The 18,377-nt window shown below is 55.6% G+C and overlaps 9 protein-coding genes across 9 annotated transcripts; 4 read left to right on the plus strand and 5 right to left on the minus strand.

The window, feature by feature from the left end:
* Nucleotides 1-102: 102 nt before the first annotated feature.
* On the plus strand, nucleotides 103-1,173 carry SODALDRAFT_361543 (hypothetical protein; the record flags this gene model as incomplete). Its single annotated transcript, XM_028614382.1, has 6 exons — nucleotides 103-157; nucleotides 195-238; nucleotides 323-502; nucleotides 558-576; nucleotides 682-730; nucleotides 894-1,173. 6 exons carry the CDS (start codon nucleotides 103-105, stop codon nucleotides 1,171-1,173), a joined length of 627 nt encoding a protein of 208 aa, XP_028464529.1.
* Nucleotides 1,174-1,824: 651 nt separating this feature from the next.
* Nucleotides 1,825-2,259, plus strand: SODALDRAFT_205837 (hypothetical protein). Its single transcript, XM_028607240.1, has 2 exons — nucleotides 1,825-2,044; nucleotides 2,156-2,259. The coding sequence occupies exons 1-2, from the start codon at nucleotides 1,865-1,867 to the stop codon at nucleotides 2,207-2,209; spliced, it is 234 nt and encodes a 77-aa protein (XP_028464530.1). The 5' UTR covers nucleotides 1,825-1,864; the 3' UTR covers nucleotides 2,210-2,259.
* A 334-nt stretch (nucleotides 2,260-2,593) lies between these two features.
* On the minus strand, nucleotides 2,594-4,973 carry SODALDRAFT_334917 (26S protease regulatory subunit 6A). Its single transcript, XM_028612331.1, has 4 exons — nucleotides 4,391-4,973; nucleotides 3,857-4,272; nucleotides 3,132-3,766; nucleotides 2,594-2,980 (listed from the first exon to the last, which is right to left on the minus strand). Exons 1-4 carry the CDS (start codon nucleotides 4,726-4,728, stop codon nucleotides 2,960-2,962), a joined length of 1,410 nt encoding a protein of 469 aa, XP_028464531.1. The 5' UTR covers nucleotides 4,729-4,973; the 3' UTR covers nucleotides 2,594-2,959.
* Nucleotides 4,974-5,165: 192 nt separating this feature from the next.
* Nucleotides 5,166-8,505, minus strand: SODALDRAFT_345435 (hypothetical protein). Its single transcript, XM_028613203.1, has 5 exons — nucleotides 8,357-8,505; nucleotides 7,312-8,301; nucleotides 5,841-6,230; nucleotides 5,577-5,738; nucleotides 5,166-5,509 (listed from the first exon to the last, which is right to left on the minus strand). The coding sequence occupies exons 1-5, from the start codon at nucleotides 8,488-8,490 to the stop codon at nucleotides 5,455-5,457; spliced, it is 1,731 nt and encodes a 576-aa protein (XP_028464532.1). The 5' UTR covers nucleotides 8,491-8,505; the 3' UTR covers nucleotides 5,166-5,454.
* Nucleotides 8,506-9,173: 668 nt separating this feature from the next.
* On the minus strand, nucleotides 9,174-11,694 carry SODALDRAFT_280719 (tRNA ligase; the record flags this gene model as incomplete). Its single annotated transcript, XM_028608253.1, has 2 exons — nucleotides 9,174-9,410; nucleotides 9,481-11,694. 2 exons carry the CDS (start codon nucleotides 11,692-11,694, stop codon nucleotides 9,174-9,176), a joined length of 2,451 nt encoding a protein of 816 aa, XP_028464533.1.
* Nucleotides 11,695-12,325: 631 nt separating this feature from the next.
* Nucleotides 12,326-13,277, plus strand: SODALDRAFT_334921 (ankyrin repeat-containing protein). Its single transcript, XM_028612332.1, has one exon. The coding sequence runs from the start codon at nucleotides 12,496-12,498 to the stop codon at nucleotides 13,183-13,185; it is 690 nt and encodes a 229-aa protein (XP_028464534.1). The 5' UTR covers nucleotides 12,326-12,495; the 3' UTR covers nucleotides 13,186-13,277.
* SODALDRAFT_334924 (ribonuclease P 40kDa subunit) lies at nucleotides 13,172-14,706 on the minus strand. Its single transcript, XM_028612333.1, has 6 exons — nucleotides 14,534-14,706; nucleotides 14,311-14,455; nucleotides 14,183-14,245; nucleotides 14,004-14,105; nucleotides 13,798-13,926; nucleotides 13,172-13,728 (listed from the first exon to the last, which is right to left on the minus strand). The coding sequence occupies exons 1-6, from the start codon at nucleotides 14,612-14,614 to the stop codon at nucleotides 13,229-13,231; spliced, it is 1,020 nt and encodes a 339-aa protein (XP_028464535.1). The 5' UTR covers nucleotides 14,615-14,706; the 3' UTR covers nucleotides 13,172-13,228.
* A 277-nt stretch (nucleotides 14,707-14,983) lies between these two features.
* Nucleotides 14,984-16,991, plus strand: SODALDRAFT_334925 (tRNA guanosine-2'-O-methyltransferase TRM11). The gene is made up of 3 exons (XM_028612334.1): nucleotides 14,984-15,147; nucleotides 15,231-16,296; nucleotides 16,405-16,991. The coding sequence occupies exons 1-3, from the start codon at nucleotides 15,034-15,036 to the stop codon at nucleotides 16,584-16,586; spliced, it is 1,362 nt and encodes a 453-aa protein (XP_028464536.1). The 5' UTR covers nucleotides 14,984-15,033; the 3' UTR covers nucleotides 16,587-16,991.
* Nucleotides 16,925-18,250, minus strand: SODALDRAFT_281176 (hypothetical protein; the record flags this gene model as incomplete). The annotated part of the gene is made up of 4 exons (XM_028608272.1): nucleotides 16,925-16,991; nucleotides 17,096-17,453; nucleotides 17,525-17,675; nucleotides 17,762-18,250. 4 exons carry the CDS (start codon nucleotides 18,248-18,250, stop codon nucleotides 16,925-16,927), a joined length of 1,065 nt encoding a protein of 354 aa, XP_028464537.1.
* Nucleotides 18,251-18,377: the final 127 nt, after the last annotated feature.

Genomic DNA, 18,377 nt, shown 5'->3' on the forward strand with positions numbered 1-18,377 from the left:
TTAGGCGTCGGGACAAGCCTTGCTTGCCTCGCGCTCCTCCCCCGTACCGGTTTCTTGGAAGTGTTTCGTTTCGCTCGTCGAAGAGTTCAGACGGGATGGACCATGGTTTCCGAGCCAAGAATCGGGAGAATGACGCTGCGCTACTCGACACGAAATAGTGCCGCTGTGGCTTTCTTGTCATTTCTTTCTACAAGGCACTCCCGCATGCCGCCTGCATCCCCCTGAGACCGAGAAGAGCGTGGCGTCTCACAGGCATAGGTAGGCGGTTGGGCGAAGGACAAACGCAGTAAAATGCGGGGATTTTCACCGACAGATGTCTTAGCCTTCAGGTGTCATCGTGTTGACGAGTCGAAAGGTATCTGACCAGTCGCGGAAGGGGATTCAGGGCCAGGACGATGTAAACTCGCCTCAACTGGTAAAACAGGGCAAATCCGTTTGCTTGGACTCCCATACCGACACCGGTGCGTTGTACGACCTCGTTCCCACCCCGGTCGACTCCCCTGTCACCGGTTTATGTTGTGTATCCCGACACACTATGACTTTCTTGGCTCGGGTAGCTGCAGCTCAGCTCCAGGGGTGGGAAAAGATGGGAAAAATGGGGGAAATGTGTGGGAAGAAAAATGGGGGGTGTCTCACAGGGAAAAAGGGGGGGGGGTGGGGGGAGGGGGGACACTCCGTTAGCCGTCGCGGGCACCGGGAGGGACGAGCCGGAGGGCGGCAAGTCCTCCAGGTACGTGTACGTGTATATACATGCATACCCCGATTTGGTAGCTCGTCAAAGACAAGACCCGCTGTCGCAGGGGAAAAAACCGGTTTAGGTACGAACCCCGGGTATCCAGACCAAGCATATCTGTGTGTGTGTGTTGTGCCCTTTTCACACCCGGCACTTGCAGTGCATCATTTTCAGCTGCTGAGCTGTCCATGGCGAGGAGATACGGAGATGCAGGCCTCGCCAAGCAACCAGGCGGAACAGTCAGCGCCTGCCGCTTTGGGGGCTTATTTTCCCGGCATATCTGGTGGATTTTGCTTGGACTATCCCGAGGGGTCGAGAAGTCCGTTATGGGTGATTATGCGGTGGCGTCGCAAAGCGAGGCGAGAGACGACAAGAAAAGAATGGGGGACATGGAAAAGAACGAGAAGAACCGCTGCGCTTACTGCGTGGGAGGCGTCTAAGAGCTAAGAGCCCCCGTTCGTCTACGTTGTATGTCTCGGCTTTACCCACTACCCGCTCCAGACCATGTGGTTAACGTCTAAAGCTGTGCTGTGCTGTGCTGTGCTGTGCTGTGCTGTGCTGTGCTGTCTAACCCGTGTCCTCTGTCCTCTGTTTTCCCCATCTTGCTCCTCTTTTAGCCCAATTCTTAAACTTCCAGAAAAAGCAATAATATTCGGCCCCCGGCTTATAATAGCAAATCATAATTCCCGAATAATCCCAATCCCGTACCTGTCAATAGGGGATCGTACACGAAAATCCGGGGTTTGTCCCACTCGAGATGGATAAGACAAGGCGTGGTGGAAACTCGGTGATCACGCCATATTTCTCCCATGAGCCGCATTCGCATTGTTCGACGACAGACGACCTCATCTCAGTCATTCGTACTCAAAAGAAGAGGCAGTCCCCCCCCTCCCGTTCCTAATGCTGGTAATTATGTGCCCTTAGTGTTGCATAACTCCTATTCGTGGGGACGGCTTCGAGGGGGATTTTCCGATATGGAGAAGGGCGAATGCAAATGCCTGCCCGCCCTCTATGTCATCCGCTGCGGGACGTGTACGGAGCAACTCCTGCCTCCCTCCTCTTCGTCCCCTCCCTCCACCCCCCCCCCCCAGCCGATGAGTGAGATAACCGTGAGATAACCGCCGACCGACCATGGCCCCCAACCCCAACCATCGAACACCACCCCGGCCACGCACTGTCACATTGGGTGAATCGTGCCTGATCTGCCATCGATCGTCATCGTCCTGGCCTCTCATCACAGTGATAGTCGCATCTGCCTCCGTAGCGGTCTTGGGACACGGGTCGGTGAGCCCAGCCTCAGCTATGAACAAGGTGAGACATACGTTCTCAGATCGAGAAGTGATTTCCCTCCATCGTACATCGACCATCTCCTTTCATGGCCAGGTCGCCGACTCTCTGCTGCCGGCTAAGATTATCATGCAGCAGGTGAACTCGCATTCAATGAAACCAAACCCCCCCCCCCAAGATGAAAGGTAAAACGAAGGCTTTTTCCTTGCCACCTGCTGGGAAGTCTTGGGTCGCCTTCCTCTGCTCGACACGTTACACGTACAAAAGGGAACTTTGCCCTAGCCCCTGCTACCTAACCCCGTGCGACTTCGCCGATGTCGTCGTCATCGACCGCTTCTTCATGCATCGTGAGCCGCATACAAATGTCGGACTGGACTGGGCGGCCCAAAATGAGAGGTGTGGGTGGATATAGTGTACGCCCCTCGCTGGCTTGCAGGGGGGGCTACGACGCCAAGTATCAAACCGGATCCGTAACTTGTCGAATCCCCTCGGCCTAACCAGGCATAAACGCGAGCCTGTCCTGCCAGTTCGTTCTGCATCTCCATCTCGATCGATATCGGAACACGATCCTCCACATCCCATCGACTGCTCTCAATCAGACGCACATATATTTTCTAGTGTCATATCAACTCATCACAAAAACATCAGCGCCAGGGAATCGAGGGGCCTGAGTGGGAAGCCATAGCGGCAACAAAGTCCAAGTGATGATTTCACTCCCCTCCTCTTCGCATTCACGTTCCTCGTCATCTCGGGAGCGTAGCTCGAGCGGGTTCATTGTAATTGTACATGTGTGGTCTATTTGCCGACGGGTTCTCTATGCAGTCCGATTCCGAAACCCCAGAAACAAAAATCCGGACTGAAAACCTGTTTGGTTTCCCCTGTCGCCCTTCCAAACCCCCCCCCCCCCTTCCCCCCCCCATGGGGAGCATTCGTACTGGGTTAAGCGTAGAAATTGACGGTCTGCGAAAGGTTAGCCAAGGGGCTCGGTGAGGAAGAAACAAAGGCAAGGGATCCTGGTCAAAGGGGAAGGGAAAGGAAAGGTAAAAGCAAAAGCGGTAGAAAAAGCGATGGGAAAGAGAAACGGGAAAGGGGGAAAGGAAGCGCCACTGACGTCTTTCTTCTTGGCCTGCACTTCGGCAATGGCATCGACATAGTGTTCGTGGCCAATCTTCTCCTTGCCGCCCCGTAGCGCGATCATGCCGGCCTCCACGCAGACCGCCTTGAGCATGGCACCGCCAAACTCGTCGGTACTCCGGGCCAGCTCGCCCCAGTTGACGCCCGCGTCGACGCGCATCTTCCGGGAGTGGATCTTGAGGATCTGGGCCCGCGCCTCCTCGTTGGGCAACGGGAACTCGATCTTGCGGTCGAGGCGGCCGGACCGGAGGAGGGCGGGGTCGAGCACGTCCACGCGATTGGTGGCCGCCAGCACCTTGATGCGGTCATCCGACGCGAAGCCGTCCAGCTGGTTGAGGAGCTCCAGCATGGTGCGTTGTACTTCGCGGTCACCGCTCTTCTCGCTGTCGAACCGCTTCGTGCCGACCGCGTCAAGCTCGTCGATGAAGATGATCGCCGGCGCCTTCTCCTTGGCCAGCGCGAAACAGTCCCGGACCAGCTTGGCGCCGTCGCCGATGAACATTTGCACGAGTTGAGGACCCGCAAGTTTCAGGAACGTGGCATCGGTCTGGGCCGCACAAGCTCGCGCCAGTAGTGTCTTGCCAGTACCGGGAGGTCCATACATCAGAGCGCCTAATAAGAAAAAGGAAGAGGTCAGATAAACATGTCAAAACATGCCAAAGCACCAAAGCAGCAAAGCAACAAAGAAGTCGGGCCACATACCCTTGGGCGCCTTGATGCCAATCTTCTTAAACCGCTCGGCCTCCTTCATGGGCCAAACAATAGCCTCCACAAGTTCTTCAATCTGCTTATCCAGACCACCCACATCGGTGTATTTTTCCGTGGGCTTCTCGTCCACTTCCATAGCCTTGACTCGGCTGTCGTATTCAGCGGGGAGAGTGTCAAGAATAAGGTACGAATCCTTATTAACGCCAATCAAGTCCCCAGGCTTCAAGTTGGCCGGATCCACGAGGCCGATCAAAGGAAGGAAGATGGTTTGCCGTGTGGAAGTTTTGATGACTGCCGACTTGCCTACCCGGGTAGCATCCAGGTCAATATTGGCGCCCTCCTCGGACGATTCTGCGGTCGGGTCCAGATCCAGAAGCTCAACCACGTTACCAACAAGGTACGGGAGTTGCCTGTAAAAAGACGAGGGAAAGAGAGTTAGCACTTGATATTCACCACACAGCTACAGTTAAAAAAGGTGTTGAGAGGGAGGATGATTGAGAATTATTGACAAAAGACAGCGGTGCTCACCGGTTATTGGCAATCTTATCTTTATTGTCCTTGATCTTTTCACCCATGGCAGCCTTCTCGTGCGAGAGATGCTGTAGTTCGCTTCTCATAATGCGCGAATCATTCTCTAGCAGGCGCTTGCGTGTTTGGATATCCTGAGTGGCGAGGCTGAGGATTTCCTCGTCGAGGATGTCGTCGGGCTGCGGTTCGGCATCCTTCATCTCGGCATCGCCTTCGTCGGCGTCGTTGGCGGCCGTCTTGCTATCCTTTCCCTTGTCACCTTCATCTTTCTTCTTGTCATCCTGGTCTCGGTTGTTGTTATTGTTGTTAAGGTCGTCGAGATCTTCGAGGCTCGACATGATGACGGTGTGGCGAGGCGGATGAAAAGACGAGAGAGAGCGAGGGCGGAAGAAAGTGATGGAGAGCGTCGGCGGCAGCAGGATAGATCTATGGAGCAGTAGACCCGAATAGAAAAGATGCGTTTGGCTGGGGAGGGATAGTGACGGCCGGGAGGTTGAAAGTGACAAAGTTGCTGGATGTTGGGAATGTGGTTAGAAAGGGAAGCTTTCGAGTTGTGATGCGAGGCTCGAGCTGTTGTCATGCATCCAGGCCAGCTACTGCTCTGGCGAAGTTGGGTAGGCAAGCAATGGTCGCGTAAGCAGCCTTCTCATGGCCCGTGCACCGACAAGGAGCAGCGGATAGCCCCCGATACAACATTCACTACGTTTATAGGCATACGGCGTATTTATTTACACATGTTATTCCATTATCCCTTATACGGTATATTTGCGATCCTCGCCTGTGTACGCGGTTTCGCGGGATGATGCGAGAGCAAAGCCAGGGCATGGCACGAGTTTAGTTGAAGTTTGGGAAATGAAAAAGATGTGAAGACCAAATCAGGCATATCCACATCCAAAGACCCCGTTATGGCGGGATGCAGCTTGATTACACACAATAGGATATTACAGATGCCCAGCGCCGGACTGAATGCCATTACTTCCTCCATTGCACGCACAAGAAACTCTCTAAGCTCGTCGTAGAAGTGAAGTGTCGTACCCCATGCTACTTCTCACACCACATGCTCTTTACTCGTCGTCCAGGAAATTGCTTGCTATCCGGCCGAAAATAGGAACCTCGAACCTGAAAAGTGAGGGGTCAGAAAATGTACACCCCAAAAGCACGGAGCCTGAGTCTCGGGTCTTCTTACCTGTCTAACGTATCTGCGTCTTGATATGCCCTGAAGGTCAAATACCCCATGATCACCAGATCACCGAGGAAGAAGAACCAGCTTAGGAACCTGGACCACGAGAATATGAGGTGGATGATTAAGATGGCAGTGAAGAGCAGACTTGACTGCCACGCGTGAAATCTGCCAGAGCCGTGTCAGTGGACAAGAATCTTCACATGTTTCCTTGCAAGTAGGTAGCCATAGTCAGGCAGCAAAAGCCGAGGAGGCATAAGCTCGACATACCTCACATAATCACTATTCCGCTCCATGATCAACAGGAAAATGGCGCCCAAGGGAGGAAAGGCAAGGTATGCGAGGCAGGCCTCGTAGTCGAGACGGACGCCCAGACTCGTATCGAACTCGCTCACCCCTTCCCTGTGCGCATCGGCGGAAGGGTAGGCGCCAGGGATGCTGGGCTGCCAGCTGCGCTGGGGCTGCGGATGCTGCAGCGGCGGGGGGGACGCATTCTGTTGGTAGTTGTACTGGTTGTGGTTCGCGTGGACGGAAGGCGAAAACGAACGGCGGAAGTCGGCCGAAGGGCGCGGGGAGGCCTGGGGGGAGAGGGCGCGTTCGCGCTCGGGCGGAGAGGATTGGTAGGGCGCGAAGTCCATGGCTCTTGTCGCCGCGACGTCGCTATCGAAACGGACCGAGAGACGAGTTTCTAAAGATAAATAGAACACTCCGAGGAGGCGGCCGTTGGAGGCGGATGGTTCGAGTGGGATTAATGTTTGTTACGTGGTCGAGGGATATTGCATGATCGAAGGCGTTGTGTTCTTCGGGAGGAGGAAGCGTCCAACAAGGATGGCCGTTGACTTTGAATTGGGACTCGAAGATTATGTGGATTATGTACGATAGGTTGCGTGGACTTGTGAAGGGCTGATGATGGGTGCGAGGTCAATGTTTCGCAGTCTCGGGAGATTAGGTAGGTAGAGATGGTGTCGATTGATTGATTGATTGTACATACAGAGTACGACCTGCTGGAAGTGGAAGTACGTCAGATTGTCACCGACCCTGCAGGTACCTGAGCCGGTATGTTTACGGGATAAGGTACTCCCTGCCGTGTTCTCAGCAATTACAACGTACACGTACCTTATTACTGGTACAACTGTAGTTCGAAATACCACCAAACATCACGTTTGTCATGATGTCGAGTTGCCCAGTTCCTTATGTGTATCAGTACATACTTTTTTTTCTCGAGTTTGTCCGCTGGTTGGCAGAAAGTACATATTTATTTATTTCAATGTCAATTCAAAGCCTCAATTCAACTTGAAAGTCATTTCAGAGGTTACCCCGACAAGAGCCACGACGCAACCCGTCCGCGTTACTCAGATGCTCTCATGGTCACAGGCTCGTGGTGTAGTAGCACGGAGTACAAATCAAGCAGGGGTTGACAACCTGGATGGCGCAGCGCTGTGATTATTGTGGTGTAACGAACATATACAGATGTCGCAACTTGGCAATATACTCGGGACACTGCGAAATACCATCATGGCCGTGTATATCACACACACACCCCGGCGATTGCAGAACAAGCATGCTTTCTTAGACAAAAAAATACATGTGTAATTTGTACAAAATGTCGTCCTACCAAAGTTCTACCAAGCACCCATCGTACAATGCCACAGGACCACACCCGCCAATCTATGCATCCTCCTCCTTCTTTCCCCCATCCTGCTCCTCCTCCAAAGCAATCTTCCTCCCCTCAAGCGCCAACCACAAACTCTTGCCTCCAGCCTCGAGCGTATGCGTCAATCCCAGCCCAGCGCCCTGCAGCAACCCAACAAGCTGCGCCGGCAACCCGTCCAAACCGCCCTCAATACCACCCACCCACCGGACGCCATCCACATCAAACACCCCGCCCTCCACGCGGCCGCCGACCAGGAGCAGCTTCGCCAACCCGTTCTGGCAATCCGCAGAGTAGTACCCAGGATTCTTCTTCCTCAGCAGCGGCGCGAAAGCCGACCCCTGCGGCCCCGGCGCCAGCACGCGCAGCGCAGCGGCAAGGTGCGCAGGCGACACGGCGGGGAAGACAAGCCCGGCGAGCGGTCCGACAATGAGGGGTTCGAGCTGGGCGAAGGCCGAGTCGGGGGGCACTTGCAGGGACTTCATGGCCTCGTAGGCCGCGTCGGAGAGGTCGTGGACGTGGGGCCCGCGCGAGACGGCGGCGGCGGCGGCGGCGGTCGACGAAGCTGCTGCTGCTGCCGCTGCCGCTTCACCATCGAAGAAAGACACGAGCTTGAGAGCCACGTTGAACATGCGCGTGCGGAACACGGAGAGGTAGATGTCCTCGGCGATGTCGGGCTGGCCGGCCATGCTGGCGGGCGTCGGCACGGTTTGCAGGACGGCGCGCAGTTCGCGGCGGATGGCGGCCCATTCGTTGGCCGTCAGGTTGTTGTGCTGGAAGAAGAGGATGAGCGGCGTGGAGCGGAGGAGCGACGTGTACGTCCGGATGAGCTGGGACTTGCGCGTCTCGGGGGGACGGGCGGAAGGAGGCTTGGTGGGCGGGACGTAGTCGGGGGATGGATATAGTCCGGAGAGTTTTGCCGCGGCCGCGACCGCATACTGGGGAGAGGACGTCGTCGTGAGGGAGCGAGCTGCTGTTGCTGCCGTGAAGCGGATAGCTGCTGGTAATGGGGATGAGCTTGATGTTTTCGTAAGAGGGAGGAGGGTCCTCCTTGAGGGACGCGGTATTCTGGGCGGCATCCTAGGGCACGTCAGAAGATGTTCGACCGAGGATGTTTCACAACGATCGGCTATACCTGGCAGTTATGGCAGCTCCGTTTACCTCGACCTGGAAAGGATTCGGTGTGTGGTCGTCTGGAAGAGAAGCGTGATCGAGGACGAAGTCGCCAAAAAGTTCGAGCCTGACCCACTTTTGCTGTGGTTGGGCCATGTTCCTCGTGTGGTCCGTGTGTTCCCTCCATTGACCAATGGAGGTTAAGGACTCTGGTAAGTGGGGATTCAGGTACCCAAGTACCTGACATCGCCATATCAACGCCTCCAACAAGTCAACATGAGTATCGATCTCAGTATGGGCATCGCAACCCCTTCACGATAGGTTCTCATATTTCAAACTAATATTCACTCTGATTGAAAAGTAGTACAGATTAGTGTTTCTAGTACATCTTCCATGCGGCGTATCTAACTGTCAGGGCTCTTAGGCCAAGAGCCTGCGCGTCAACCTTCCTCTCGGGCACACCTGTGACCTGTCAGCTCTGCTTCACTCACCAGACCTGGCAATCTCGCAATTCGTCCTTTGCTCATTGACTCATTGACCCCATCTTCCAGCTCTCGCTTCATAGGTCAGAGTGAAGAGAGGCTGGAAGAGAAGACACCAAGCTAATCATAGCAAAATACGTATCTCGTATTGCTTCCTATAACATATCTCAACTCGGGTTTCTAGGACCGATGAGGTAGTTAGGTACTAAGACTGTTACGACTATAGGCATGTCCCGTCCTCACTGGGCAAGGTTCATCCCGATGGATTCCTTCATCGCCGCCGGCGTTTCCTGTAACTCGGTTGATTGAGCCTGTCCTGGTATCATGGTAGAGAGCGACGGTTAACATTAATCTTCCCTATCTGGACAAAACACCGCGGACTGTGCCCTCCAGCGTCTCCTTGTTAAGAACCACTTCCTGAATATCGCCACCTATCCCATTATTCAGCCATCGCACGAGCAGGTCGTTGCTCTCCTTGGGCTTGATGCTGTCTTCTCTCGTCCCGATGGTGATGTGTGCAACGGTATTCACACAGACCCAGTTGGGATCGTGGAGCCTAACCACGATGGCCATGACACGACCGTCGAAAACAACCTGCGTCGTTTCAAGTCAGAAAAATGGGGTTGATGTGAATCAGAAGTACAGTGCGGGACGGACTACTTACCCTCTCAAGCTCGACACCGCAGGTCCCGAGCGGGGGAAGCTCCGCGGCATCAGGATTGGCGGCCTCAAGGTCTGCGTGCATCTTCAAGTACTTCTCCCAAAGTTCAGGGTGATCTTTGGCCGAGACGCGATGCATCAAGGTGACGTGGAACTTGGGCTGGACTCTTCTGGTCTGGCAGAGCTGCTTGTAGAACCGAGCCGTCGGCATACCTGCCGCGTCAAAGGCTTTGTCGAGAAGGGATCGAAGCTCATTCTCCGGTACGCCGACGGACATGTACTCGAGGGGCTTCTTCTTCTTCGGGCCCTGCGACTGTCCGTTGCCCTTTTGTTGTTTGCGGGGGCCCCGGTCTGGGATGGTGTGGGTGATTTCGGGTTTGTACTCTTCAAATGCGACCTTGATGGCGGCGTCTAGTCTCTCCGGAGGGACGTCGGCCGGCACAAGATTCGGGTAGATGCGGTGCAACTCGGTCACGACCTTTTCGAGGTTGGCCCGGCTGCTCGCGGTTGGATTGAGGGTGATGACGGCGTCAAAGCCATCGTCGGGAGGAGAGAACGGCGACAGAGGCTCAAACCGGTCGAGGAAGCCCTCCATAACACCGATAAACTTTTCCTTGTCGGTGGCGGCATGGATGGTCTGGTGGTTGTCGCCACGGGCAAGCACCCGCTCTTGGGTGACGCGACGGATCTCGTCCAGGCCGACGCTGTCGTGATCGAAGTAGAGGGCCACGAGACGCGCATCCTTATGCTGAAGCTTGACGTCTGTGAGGAGTTGTCTGCGCTCGTGCTTCTGGGCGTTGTTCCGATCCGCTACGACTGCAGGATGGTCCTTGAGGAGACTTACCACCTGTTTGGTGAACCGAGGTGGCCGACCCTTGCCAGTGATGTTGTCGTTCTGGACGTGGCCCCAGAGGAAGAGGTGGGACAGAGCCACGGCGATGGTAGTCTTGCCGCAACCAATCGTCGCGATGGGGACAAGGATGACATCTCGGGTCACATCAGCATTCGCCTCCCCGCTGGCGGCAGGTGCCTGGTGCTCGAGGTTGGCCGCGTCGGAGCCCTTCATGTTCTTAAAGGCGAGGAAGTCGTTCCGTAACTTGATGATGCCGTGGTTATTTTGGTACTCCTTGGCGAGACTCTTGTCGGCCTGCAATCGCCTCCGGGCGTAGAGCAGGTACTCCTCGGTGATCTTGACGTGCTTCTTGTACTTGGGAGGCTTTCCGGAAATCATAGCCTTGGTACACTCGCGCCACTGCCGGTACATGAGGTAGGGCTCATCGAACTTGTACTTGAAGAACCAGTCCCGGTAGGGGACCAACTCGGGGTTGTGCGACTCGCGACACCGGATCACGAAGCCCTCGACGTCACGGCCAGAATGGGCGCCAGTCTCAGCCACCTCCTCCAGGAAGGCCTTGACCTTGGTGATATCGTCCATGATGATAACACCGACCTGCTTGAATCCCCATTCGCTGGCGAAATCCTGCACAAGGGTGCTGGGATAGGTGGTAAACTGAGGGATGTTGAGGTTGATGCCGTGCAAATACAGGCCGGCCACCTCCGGACCGTAGGGAAGGATGTGCTCCTCGAAGGAGTCGTCACAGAGTTCGGCCACGGCTGTGGCGTTCCTCTTCCGCAGCTCACGAGCCAGATCTTCCTTGGTCTTGCCCAGCGGAGCGAGCTGTCTCTCTACGGCCTTCTCGCCAGCGATGGCATGGCTGACGTCGGAATCGGCGCGTTCTCCGGTGGAATGCTTGCTGCAAACGAGGAGCGTGCCGTCTTCCAAGCCGGAGATGAAGATGATGCACCCGTTCTCTTTGAGGCTGAGTTCGTAGGGACCTTGGGTCCGCGACAGGACGTTGTCCCATTTGGTTTCGTTGACCTCGTTGACGTTGAAGAACTTGTCGTAGCCCCGGACAGCAATCTCCGGCTCGTTCCGCCGATTCCTGGTGGTGAAGAGACCGCGTGCATAGGTGGGAAGATCCCTCTTCTTGTATTCAAAGTCCATGAACTTCCACGAGTCGACATGGATGCCGTCCGGCGAGTCTTTGACGGCGAAGCTAGACTTCCTGCAAGAAAACCCCTTGCGCTTGCTGCCTTTCCGGCTGCCCTCCTCAAGTTGCTGAACCAGACTGGCGACCTCTTGGGGGTCTTGTGCGACATAGGGAGTCTTGATAAGGTTCGTCTGCTGGGACGCTAGGTCCACCGGGACCGACGCCATGTTTGTTGGTGAAGTGACAAACGGTCTGAAAAGAGTGGTCGAGTAAGAGGACGGAAGACTCGAGAAAAGCGTCCTGGAAGGCGAGGTGAAGGACAAACGGAGCGAAATGCGGAAGCCCGTGATCATACAGCCGGGAATGGATGTCTTGTCCGCCTCTTTTGAGTGCCGCCCTCGACCCTATTTAAGGTGAGAATAACGAAGGAGTGGCCGGGATGTGAGGTGAAGGGAGAGTGAGATTAGTCGAATGACTCGAATGAGTCACCCCGAAGATATATTATCAGGATTAACGGCCAATGTCAAAAGGCCTCTGTTGGAAACAGGGGCAAATGTAGTATTTTTCGGGAAAATAAGAAAAAAGGATTGGAAAGAAGGTGAAAACGGCGCGACGCCTTCCCCTGAGATCAGTCACAGTTCGTTGGTCGCACCTTCGGCACTGCCTCAGGTTGGCGTTGGGCGGCTACCTGGGTAGCGCTTGCCTTTAGGCGTTGTACAGTGGGTGCACTTACAGTACGGATAGGTATTTCTACTGACCGGTACAGCTTGCTACGGTGGGCTCACAAGCCTCTGCCTAGAAGGTACCCAAATGAAGCAAGCGGTAAACAAATTTTGGCGGGGTTGATCTCCCCGCAGTGGCAGAAAATTGAAATTCCCATGAACCTCCCTGATACATCGACAAATTGACGAGCTATCTGAAGGAGTCACCGTCCCACTGAATTGGCCTCAATTATCACATCACATTACATTGCCCGTCTCACAGTCTAAGCAAAATCTTACCCGGGCCCGCCCTCTCGAGCTTGGACCATGCCACCCAACCCTTACCTCCTGGCTGCCGACAACAGCCCAGCCCTGCTCCCCCTCCTCCAGGAGAACCCAGCCTTGGCCTCCGCCCAAGACGACCACGGCTACTCTCTCGTCCATGCCGCCGCCAGTTACAACCACCTGGACCTCCTCCGCGTGCTGATTCACGAGTTCAAGGTCGACGTCAACCTCAAGGACGAAGACGGCGAGACGGCCCTGTTCGTCGTGGAAACGGTCGGGGCCGCCCGCTGCCTGGTGGAAGAGCTGAAAGCCGACGTGCAGATCCGAGGTGCCGATGGCGTGACGGCGAGGGAGAAGATAGAGGGCGAGGCCGAATTCCCGGACGTAGCTGAATATCTGGCGTCGGTGGAACGAGAGCGGTCGGGCCAGGCCAACGGGGTCTCCGCAGCCGGACCCGGGCAAACACCTGCAACTGCGACGGCGACGGCGACGGCGCCAGCAGAGCTGCCTCCCGTTCCCGAGGGGCTTAGCGTGTCAGTTGGGACGATACAACAGGCCGAGGACGTCCCGGAAGAGGTGGACCCCGAGTTCAGAAGGCGGATCGAGCAGCTCGCGGAACGAGAGGATTTCCACACACCCGAGGGACAGGCCGAGCTGAGGAAGTTGGTCGAAGATGCGCTACTGGGCCAAGATCTTGCTTCCGAGCGCAATGTCCGTCCGAGAGAAGGTTAAAAGTGTGGTCTTTTTTTTTTTTTTCCTTCTTTTCCCCCGTGCATCATGCATCCTGGCCCTTGATCTCCCACATCAGATACTGGCCCGCAGAGTTGGGCGGCCGTAAGAAGGCCACTTCTGAGCCGTCTCCCGTCATGCCTTGGGAGAAGGAAGTCGCGCTCAGCGAGAACCACGTCCGAGAAGGCAGGGTGGCGAGCACGTCGATGAGCAGCCCCCGCACCCAGTCGGCGGTGAGGAAACCCTGCCAGGTCAGCTTGCAGACCTTGGACTTTGTGGTCGGGCCTGCATCGTCGGGGACGCGGTAGCGCGATAGATAGGTATCGATGTCGTCGTTTGCTGCGACGCGAGGGCTTCCCAGGCGGACGAGGGAGAACCATTCATATAGTTCGGTGGCGAAATCTTCCAGGTCGGGACGGTTCCCGTGGGTAAGGATCTCTGAAGGGATGGTGAGAGTCGGCATCTCGACTTGAAGAGCCGGATGCAAACCGGGGTTGGAGGTGAACTTGACTGGCGCGTATTGCTGGAGAGGATCCGGGTTCGCAGCTGTGTATGGTAATGGTAAGGTCAGCTAGTCATCTCCTGGATTAGCTGGCAAGGAGAGTGGAAACGCACGAGTGGGACTCAAATCGCAAAAGAGCCATGTCAATGGCTGGTTGAGCACATTCTTGCAGGCATAGGTCAATCTGTCAAAACCCTTCTTGCCGTGAAGCATGCAGGGATCCCGCAATTGGTAGCTGACGACTGTCTCACTTGTCAGCTATGCGAACACCAACGCGAACGCGAATGCGAACGAGGCCAACTCTCCAGCGGTGACCTACTCCACCTCGGCTTGACTCCCCGGCCACCTTTGGCGCCGTGCGGCTTGCCCACCAACCCGGCCCGTTCATACGTTTCCTTGTCCAAATACATGGTGAGTAGGCCTAGGGAAGTGGTTAGACAGGTCGGAAAAAAGAAGGAAAAAAGATAAAAAGAAGAAGAATCGCCGATAACGACTTGCCTTCCCGCAAGGAGAAGACATTCTCCACCGTTTTCCGGCCCTCGGACAACATGAGAATGTTTCCTGCCATTCTAATTTAGCGGTATATTCTTTGGCTGGCTGGTCAAGGGATTCCAGATTTGACACACCTCGCTTGATGTACTCGTTGAAGAACAGGCCGTCGAGAATCTGACCCAGGGTCATGACAACCCTGTAGTATACTGGAGGGGCACGTCGTTCGACGAGCTTCTGCTTGACTAGCTCATAGCATTCATCCGGAAGCACAAGGTCAATCTTCACTTGGTGAGATTAGATAGCACAGCACAGCCAAGAGAATAGGTAGGATGACAGGACAGGGGCTAACTGACTAACCTTGTGATTGAAGCCCTGGTGAAGGATGGGATGCCATGGTTTTCCTTTGGTAGGCAATTTTCCTTGCTCAACGTGGGCCATGGATCCGTACGTTATGAAGCATTTTGATGTCTGGTAGACTGTAGGTTGGGGGAAGGAAAACATCTCAAGTGATGCGTTCTCTTCACGGGAGAAAAACGAGTCGTTGGTCGAGCAAGAAAAAGAAAAAAAGAAAAAAAAGATGATGAATGTTGGATGTACAGTGAGTGATGGTGATCCCTCGGACGCGTTGTTTGATAATGATACAGAGAGGGGTGGTCTTAGCGGCGGAGTGCCCCTCTTCAAAACGGCCCCATCCCATTATTGGCCAGTAGGAGGAAATTACAGCACGGATGGGGTGGCCTTAGAAACACTGACTAACAAGCAGCAATCCCCTCAACTGTCAAGTCTCTCACCATCACATATTCAACTCGGCTCGCTTGAAGTTGACCTGGACGTCCAGGGAATTCAGTTCTGTCAAGATGGACTGTATATTGCGATTCAGACAGGCGCACGAATCCTTTCGAATACCTGAAATTGAAGCTCTTGCTATAATTGAAGACGTAGAAGTCAAAATCTTGGAGTATCATCAAGACGTGAGTCCTTCATATGAGAGCCTCGGTCTTTTTTTCTTCTTTTTTTTTTCTTTTTTTTTCTCCCACCACCTGACACCCCCCAGTCCCCCTTTTGCCTCATCAACGTCCCATCAGCCGCCGCAGCCCGCGCCCTCATCCGCCGCTCCATCCTCTGCCAATCCATCCACGAACTCTGGGGCCACGCGCCATCAGGCCTCCTCTCCGACCTCCACGACGACGTCCGCCGCCGCGCCCTCCCCCTCTGCGCGCCCTACGCCAACGCCTCCTTCAAGTTCGCCCTAGACGCCTTCCACCACACCCGCCCCCACCCTGAACGCCTCGCCATCTTCAACTCCTTCGCCTACCTCCCCCTCGCCGGCGCCATCCTCCTCGACAACCCAGACGAGACCTTCACCGTCTTCGAAGACTGGCCCTTCCGCCCCCCCGGGACCCCGCCGGGCCCGCACCCGCTGCGCGCCTTCCTGGGCCGCCTCCTCGCCCACGGCGCCCGCGACCTGCGCCACGTCTACGACCTCAAGAAGCGCCGCTACATCAGCACCACCTCCATGGACTCCGAGCTCGCCCTCCTGACCGCCAACCTGGCCCTCGCCCGCCCGGGCGCCTTCGTCTACGACCCGTTCGTGGGTACGGGGAGCTTCCCCGTCGCGGCCGCCCACTTCGGCGCCCTCGCCTTCGGGAGCGACATCGACGGCCGCTCCATCCGCGGCGCGGGCGGCGCCCAGACCGTCAAGGGCAACTTTGCGCAGTACGGCCTCCTCGGTCGCTGCGGGGACTTCTTCGTCGCCGACCTGACCAACACGCCGTTCGTCGCGCGGCGGTGGCTGGACGCCATTCTGTGCGACCCGCCCTACGGCGTCAGGGAAGGCTTGCGGGTCCTGGGCGCCCGGAAACCGGAGAGGCCCGGCGTCGTGGCTGTTGCGTCTTCGGCCGACAAGTTCTGGCAGTCGCCCGAATACGTCCCGCCGAAGAAACCCTACAGCTTTTTGGCTATGCTGGATGACATACTCGAGTTTGCGTCCCGGGTGCTTGTCGATCGGGGCCGGATCTCCTTCTGGATGCCCACCGCCAACGATGAGGACCAGGAACTCGCCGTGCCCACGCACCCTTGTCTCGAAGTTGTGGCGGTTTGCGTGCAGCCGTTTAACAAATGTGAGTAACTGGCCTTCACTTTTTTTTCTTTCTTTTTCTTTCTTTTTCTTTTTCTTTTTCGAACCATTAACCCGTTGCCGTGTCTTCCATCTCCTAACTGGTCCGTAGGGTCCCGTAGACTCATCACATACAGCCGCGTCCCCGACGACCAAGTCGACCCGGAGAAGGTGGCGGCCTACCAGCGCACACAACACGCCGGGGGGACGGCGGACGAGTTGAACCCGTTTCGCGAAAGCTACTTCAAGGGTTTTAGGAAAGACGCGTCGGAGGGAGACACTGACGGAGGATAGACGGGCAGGCACGGCTAAAGTAAAATGCAGCTCGTACCCCCTCATAATGAAGGTTAGGGGCAATATATATTTTCAACCTCGTCAACCTCCTCCTTTCTTCCTTCACGCTACTTGTGTGGCCCAAAAGGCCACCATTCTCGCTCGGCCAAACCGCTGCTGATATCTCGGTTGTTAAAAGGGATGTGCAAAAGAATCAAAAGGAATTCGAAAAGAGAGAGAAGAAAAAGAGAAAAACCAAAGCATGCTATAATCCCGGGTCGTTTCCCTCTTCATCTCTCATGCGCTTTTTACGTTTCCATGAGCATACCCATATCCTTTAGACGTTCGTTCGGTGGTAGTTACCGAAACTCAATGGCAGGGACACACCCCCTGTCTTCGACGTGTTTGAGCTCAAGTTGCTGGAATCTGGAGGGGAAAAGAAGAAGGTCAGTTAGCATACCGTCCAGGGGCGCGCAATATGAACCATGTTGGAAAGAAACAAGGCAAAAAAAAAAAAAAAAAAAACTCACTTCTCGCTCTTGGAGTGAAAGTAGATACCGCTAACTTCCCCCTTGACCTGGTTGAAGCATATGTAATAGAACCCCTCGAAGCTCGCCCCCGTGATGGTGCGTACTCGGTGATCGGGGACGAGGAAGTGCTCTTTCCACCGCATGAAGATGTTCTCTTTTTGCGCGACATTGTTAATGAACACGGGGCCCTTGCGCACGGTTCTCAGGTACGGCTGGAAGGCGCTGAACTTGTTCCAGTGGCTGAGGTCGATCTTGTCGGAAGCGCCCCAGCTCTCGTGTTTCGTGAGGAAGCTGTACTTGGTGCCGATGATCTCGCCCTCAAAGTACGTCGTCAGGGTTGGGTGGTCCTCGGTCAATCCTGGCTGCGCTGTCAGCTTTTTTTTTTCAACCCTTTCCAAGACAAAGAGGCGGGGACGCGTCAAGACGGACCTTGGATGCGCAGGTATCCGCAGAGAAAAGATTCCCTCAAGTCGACATGCTTAATCTCCACTTGGACGTCGTACACTTGTTTCTCCGATTGCTGGGTTCCATGGAATTTGCTACCGGGTCGGAGGAACGAGGATGGCGTAGTCGGGATCACCTGTTTGAAAACGGAAACGAGTCTGTTAGTTGGTTTGTAGACATGAATTGCGAGGGATCAGATCAGCCGAGGGAGAAAATGCGCACCCTCATGCTGGGGAAGTCAGAGCCCATCGAAGGGGCCGTGTGGTACTCCTCGTCATCCACCGGGCTGGCGTTGCCAACTTCTCGGTCCCTACCGGAGCCCCCATGCTGCGACGGACCGGCAATGGATTCGCGAGAATTACCGCCGGCGTGGTCATTTAACGGTATTCGCACGCCTCCCACAGCGGGCGACCGACTATTCTCAGCCCCGTCCATCTCCTTTACGGAATCCGGCTCTGCGCTGGGGCCCGGCGTCGTACCGGCAGTGGCGGTGGATTCGGGGCCCGGTGACACAGTTGTTGATCGCGACGATATGGCGGAGGCAGGTTCATCCTCGACCATGGCGTCAGCTTCCGTATCGTTGGCAACGTTGGTATCGTTCGTATCGTTATTGCGAGAAGACGTGGAGACAGGGACAGGTACAGGGACAGGGACAGGGACTGGCAAAGTCTGTCGGGTGTCTGCGGATTCTTCCTGAACGTCGTCCTCCATATCACTTTCCCGTTGACCGTGCTCTGATGCCGGCAGCCAACCCAGAGAGGAGGATCGCGGGTCGCCGTCCTCAGGACATGATGTGCTGAGGGATGGGGGAGAAGAGGGATTATTCGTTGAAGGGGTC

The sequence above is a fragment of the Sodiomyces alkalinus genome (genome assembly GCF_003711515.1).
Source record: "Sodiomyces alkalinus F11 unplaced genomic scaffold SODALscaffold_8, whole genome shotgun sequence".
NCBI lineage: Eukaryota > Fungi > Ascomycota > Sordariomycetes > Glomerellales > Plectosphaerellaceae > Sodiomyces > Sodiomyces alkalinus.

Coding starts and splice junctions, on each gene's coding strand:
- SODALDRAFT_345435 (XM_028613203.1), bottom strand. CDS start 8,490: ATGGCCCAACCACAGCAAAAGTGGGTCAGGCTCGAACTTTTTGGCGAC. Junction 5,739..5,840: donor CGGAATAGTGATTATGTGAG/GTATGTCGAGCT, acceptor CGGCTCTGGCAG/ATTTCACGCGTGGCAGTCAA. Junction 5,510..5,576: donor GACGCAGATACGTTAGACAG/GTAAGAAGACCC, acceptor CTCACTTTTCAG/GTTCGAGGTTCCTATTTTCG.
- SODALDRAFT_334925 (XM_028612334.1), top strand. CDS start 15,034: ATGGACTGTATATTGCGATTCAGACAGGCGCACGAATCCTTTCGAATA. Junction 15,148..15,230: donor TCTTGGAGTATCATCAAGAC/GTGAGTCCTTCA, acceptor GACACCCCCCAG/TCCCCCTTTTGCCTCATCAA. Junction 16,297..16,404: donor CGTGCAGCCGTTTAACAAAT/GTGAGTAACTGG, acceptor ACTGGTCCGTAG/GGTCCCGTAGACTCATCACA.
- SODALDRAFT_334917 (XM_028612331.1), bottom strand. CDS start 4,728: ATGTCGAGCCTCGAAGATCTCGACGACCTTAACAACAATAACAACAAC. Junction 4,273..4,390: donor GATAAGATTGCCAATAACCG/GTGAGCACCGCT, acceptor GTCTTTTTACAG/GCAACTCCCGTACCTTGTTG. Junction 2,981..3,131: donor TGCAGGCCAAGAAGAAAGAC/GTCAGTGGCGCT, acceptor AACCTTTCGCAG/ACCGTCAATTTCTACGCTTA.
- SODALDRAFT_205837 (XM_028607240.1), top strand. CDS start 1,865: ATGGCCCCCAACCCCAACCATCGAACACCACCCCGGCCACGCACTGTC. Junction 2,045..2,155: donor CAGCCTCAGCTATGAACAAG/GTGAGACATACG, acceptor ATTATCATGCAG/CAGGTGAACTCGCATTCAAT.
- SODALDRAFT_334924 (XM_028612333.1), bottom strand. CDS start 14,614: ATGGCCCACGTTGAGCAAGGAAAATTGCCTACCAAAGGAAAACCATGG. Junction 14,246..14,310: donor CAACGAGTACATCAAGCGAG/GTGTGTCAAATC, acceptor TTAGAATGGCAG/GAAACATTCTCATGTTGTCC. Junction 13,729..13,797: donor TTGCGATTTGAGTCCCACTC/GTGCGTTTCCAC, acceptor TACCATACACAG/CTGCGAACCCGGATCCTCTC.
- SODALDRAFT_334921 (XM_028612332.1), top strand. CDS start 12,496: ATGCCACCCAACCCTTACCTCCTGGCTGCCGACAACAGCCCAGCCCTG.